General features: G+C 57.3%; 1 protein-coding gene across 1 annotated transcript in view; it reads left to right on the top strand.

Annotated features, from left to right (window-relative positions):
• The window catches only part of LOC102008793 (collagen alpha-2(I) chain), an 11,028-nt gene extending 7,847 nt beyond the window's left edge, over positions 1–3,181 (top strand). Inside the window, exon 3 of the mRNA XM_005414114.1 lies at positions 5–3,181. Coding sequence (XP_005414171.1) covers positions 5–1,992 — 1,988 coding nt within the window. The 3' untranslated portion in view covers positions 1,993–3,181. The remainder of the gene's footprint in view (positions 1–4) is intronic.
• Positions 3,182–3,610: the final 429 nt, after the last annotated feature.

Below are 3,610 nucleotides of genomic sequence, written 5' to 3'. Positions count from 1 at the left end.
GCAGGTGAGGCAGGAGCTGCAGGTGAGGCAGGAGCTGCAAGTGAGGCAGGAGCTGCAGGTGAGCCAGAAGCAGCTGGGGCTGCTGCTGAGGCAGGAGCAGCAGATGTGGCAGGAGTTGGGGGAGAGCCAGGAGCAGCAGGAGATGCAGGTGAGGAAGGAGCAGCAGGAGATGCAGGTGAGGAAGGAGCAGCAGGAGGTGCAGTTGAGGCAGGAGCTGCAGGAGAGCCAGGAGCAGTAGGGGCTGCAGGTGAGGCAGGAGCAGTAGGGGCTGCAGGTGAGGCAGGAGATGCAGGTGTGGCAGGAGCTGCAGCTGAGGCAGCGGCTGCAGGTGAGGCAGGGGCTGCAGCTGAGGCAGGAGCTGCAGGTGAGCCAGGAGCAGTAGGGATTGCAGGTGAGGAAGGAATAGGTATGGCAGGGGCTGTAGGTGAGGCAGGAGATGCAGGTATGGCAGGAGCTGAAGGTATGGCAGGAGCTGCAGGTGAGGCAGGAGCTGCAGATGTGGCAAGAGCTGCGGGTGAGGCAGGAGCTGCGGGTGAGGCAGGAGCTGCGGGTGAGGCAGGAGCTGCGGATGAGGCAGGAGCTGCGGATGAGGCAGGAGATGCAGGTGAGGCAGGAGATGCAGGTGAGGCAGGAGATGCAGGTGAGGCAGGAGATGCAGGTGAGGCAGGAGATGCAGGTGAACCTGGAGCAGTAGGAGGTGCAGATGAGGAAGGAGCTCCAGGTATGGCAGGAGCTATAGGTGTGGCAGCAGCTGCAGGTGTGGCAGGGGCTGCAGGTGAAGCAGGAACTGCAGATGAGGCAGATGAGGAAGGAGCTGCAGGTGACACAGGAGTTGAAGGTGCTGTAGGAGTTGTGGGTATGGCAGGAGCTGCAGGTGAGGCAGGCCCTCCAGGAGAAGAAGGGGCCTGGGGTGTGGCCACAGCCACACATAGAGCAGGAGCCCAGCATTGGGGCCAGGCCCTGCAACCCATCCTGGAAAACATGGCGTACCAGGAACTGAGACCCTTTTCTGGCATGGAAGAGGCAGATCCTGAGGAGGAGTCCTTCGAGAGCTGGCTGAATCATGCCAACGACATGCTGTACCTGTGGCGCCATGTATCGGAGAGGGAGAGGAGGAGAAGGCTGGTGGAGTGCTTGGAAGGCCCTGCCCTGGATGTCATTTATGAGCTCCTGGAAGAGCACCCAGATACCCCTGCGCAGGACTGCCTGGCTGCGCTGGTGCAGGTGTTTGGGAATAAGGAGATCCGGGCGGCCGCACGGCTGAAGTTTCTGATTTGCTCACAGTGGCCTCAAGAGACTCTCTTAGCCTATGTGATACGCCTGGAAGGCCTCCTGCAGGCGGCTGTGGAGAAGAGGGCCATCCACCCAGCCACTGCAGACCAGATGCGAGCCCGGCAGGTGCTGATGCGGGCCCGGCCAAACTGGACTCTGCAGAGAAAGCTGAGAAGGATGCGCCTGGAGAGGCGGCCCCCTGGCTTCCAGGCACTGCTCCAGCTGGTGCGCGAGACCGAGGCCTGGGAGGCTGCCTTGGCCAGGGGTGAAGAGTTGGGAGGAGAGGCCGCCGAGGCTGGGCCTTCCCACAGAGAGGTTGCAGGGTCTGCCCCTGTCCTGGAATGTGCGTCGCAGGCCTCCCCAGCCCAGGAAGAGGCCAGCGGCGAGGCTGCTGATCCTGAGTGTGCTGCTGAGGCTGCTTCTGATACCGATGATGTCCCAAAAGCAACCACTCAGGAAGATGAAGGTGCTGTTGATCTTGAAGGCCTAGGCCAGGAAGGGCCCTCTGATGCCCCTGGGGCTGCCACCTCAGCTCTGGTGGGCACTGCTTCTGTGTCAGGCCCAGGAGGGTCTGGCTGTGGGCCAGAGAGCCTTGCCCAGGCAGGAGAGGAGGAGGTTGAGGAGCCCATGCTGAGCGGGCTCAAGGCTGTCCTGGAGGAGTTGGCAAACGAAGATGGGGCTGGGGAGATGAGCTACCCCAAGTCCTCCTCAAGAGAATAGGCTCAGAAAGCCCAGGGGCCTCCTCTCTGCTCAGGCAGCAGGGCCCTTGGGTCAGGGGGGGCGAGGCCAGTGCCACTCGTGACCCTGCACCTGGAGCAGAAGCCAGGGAAAGGCCTGGCCAGCCTCAACCAAACTCCCGCATCTTTACACTCCCCAGGGACTCTGGCCACCACCATCTCCCCTTCCAAATGACTCAGGTGACCATGGGTACACTATGGAAAAGAGGCCATCTTAAGTGTGCCAGCTGCCTGGCTCTCTCAGAAGAGGGGACTGCCCCATCACTCCTCCATTCATTGCTGCTGTCCCTGACGCAGACCACTTTGTGTCCCGGGAAGCCCACTCCTATCTATTAGGGCCTCGAGTGACTTATGGTGCAGGCAAACACCCATCACACTAGCCACTGTTCTTGGGCAAAGCTGTGAGGTGTGTGTCAACCCTGAGCAGAGGTCCTGGCTCACCCTGCCCACCCAGCCTTCCACCTACAGGCCTGGGCACCTGCTGTGAGCTTCCTCCTGTGCCAGCCAAGGCCCTGCCTGTTCCTGTCCAGCGTAGCAAGCTCAACCTCTACTTTTTACGAGTACATCTGGGCTTATCCTCATGGAGTTGTGTGTATTCTCATCTGAGCAGTTCCTGTCCAGAGACCTTGAGCCCACTTGCAGAAGGAGGAGGGAAGGATGGATGATGATGATGGAGTCACACTGTGACTGACTGTGACTGTGACTGTGACCATGTTCGGGACTACAACTTTGGACAGGAAGAACTTTGGACCAGAGATGGAGGGAGAAGGCGGGAATTTGCTTTGATGTTCTACCCATGTTGTTATTTGTTTAATTTCTGTGGTGTGTTGATCATTCCTTGTGCTTTCTGATGTCTTGGGATTACTTTTGCTGGGCATTGTGTAGGAACCACTCCACAGTGGCTCAGCCCCATAGAGAACTCCCTAAAGTGAATGAGTATTGTCAGAGGCCATTGTACTGGCCAGAGGCAGGTCTGGGCTCCTCAGGGAGGGACAACATGGCTGGAGAGCCCCAGCGTGGGAGGCGGATGAGATACCTTGTCAGGAGTCCTGGGGCGGGCAGCACCTGTGGCTTGTAGTGGTTGTAAGGGGTCTGACTGTGGTGACATCCCCTTCTTTTCAATGTTTTGTTAATGTTTTTCTTCAATAAATTTTATTAAGTGTTGCAACTGATCTTTACCTCTGCTGTGGAAAAATCAGGGAAGGGGTCATCTGGGGATAGGATTGGGATGAAAGGGCAGGAAAACATCCCTGCTGAGCACCCATGGGAGACATCCAGAATGAGAGGGTAAGTGCTCCATCAGGGAGGCTAGGACTTGTTGAGGGCTTAAAAATATTTTAGAGGTGGATGATAGTTTTGAAATTTCACTGATCTTTGAATTGGGATGGTCTTGAGCTGGAGATTGTGAAAGTGCTTGAGGGGTGATACTGCTTGTCTCCTTAGTTGGGGGAAGACACTTCTGGTATGTGCCTGGGGTTCAGGACTGCTGAGTAATGTATGTGATAGGGTTGTGCAGCAGTAGTAAACAACAGTTCATCTGAAAGTCCAATAGCACACTTGGTAAGAAAGCAAGTATTAGAGTGACTAGGTTTATGCAACAA

This window comes from Chinchilla lanigera, unplaced genomic scaffold, assembly GCF_000276665.1.
Source record: "Chinchilla lanigera isolate Chin_1 unplaced genomic scaffold, ChiLan1.0 scaffold00179, whole genome shotgun sequence".
Taxonomy (NCBI): Eukaryota; Metazoa; Chordata; class Mammalia; order Rodentia; family Chinchillidae; genus Chinchilla; species Chinchilla lanigera.
Note: the sequence above shows the minus strand (reverse complement) of the source record. Positions and strands in the feature narration are given on the sequence as shown.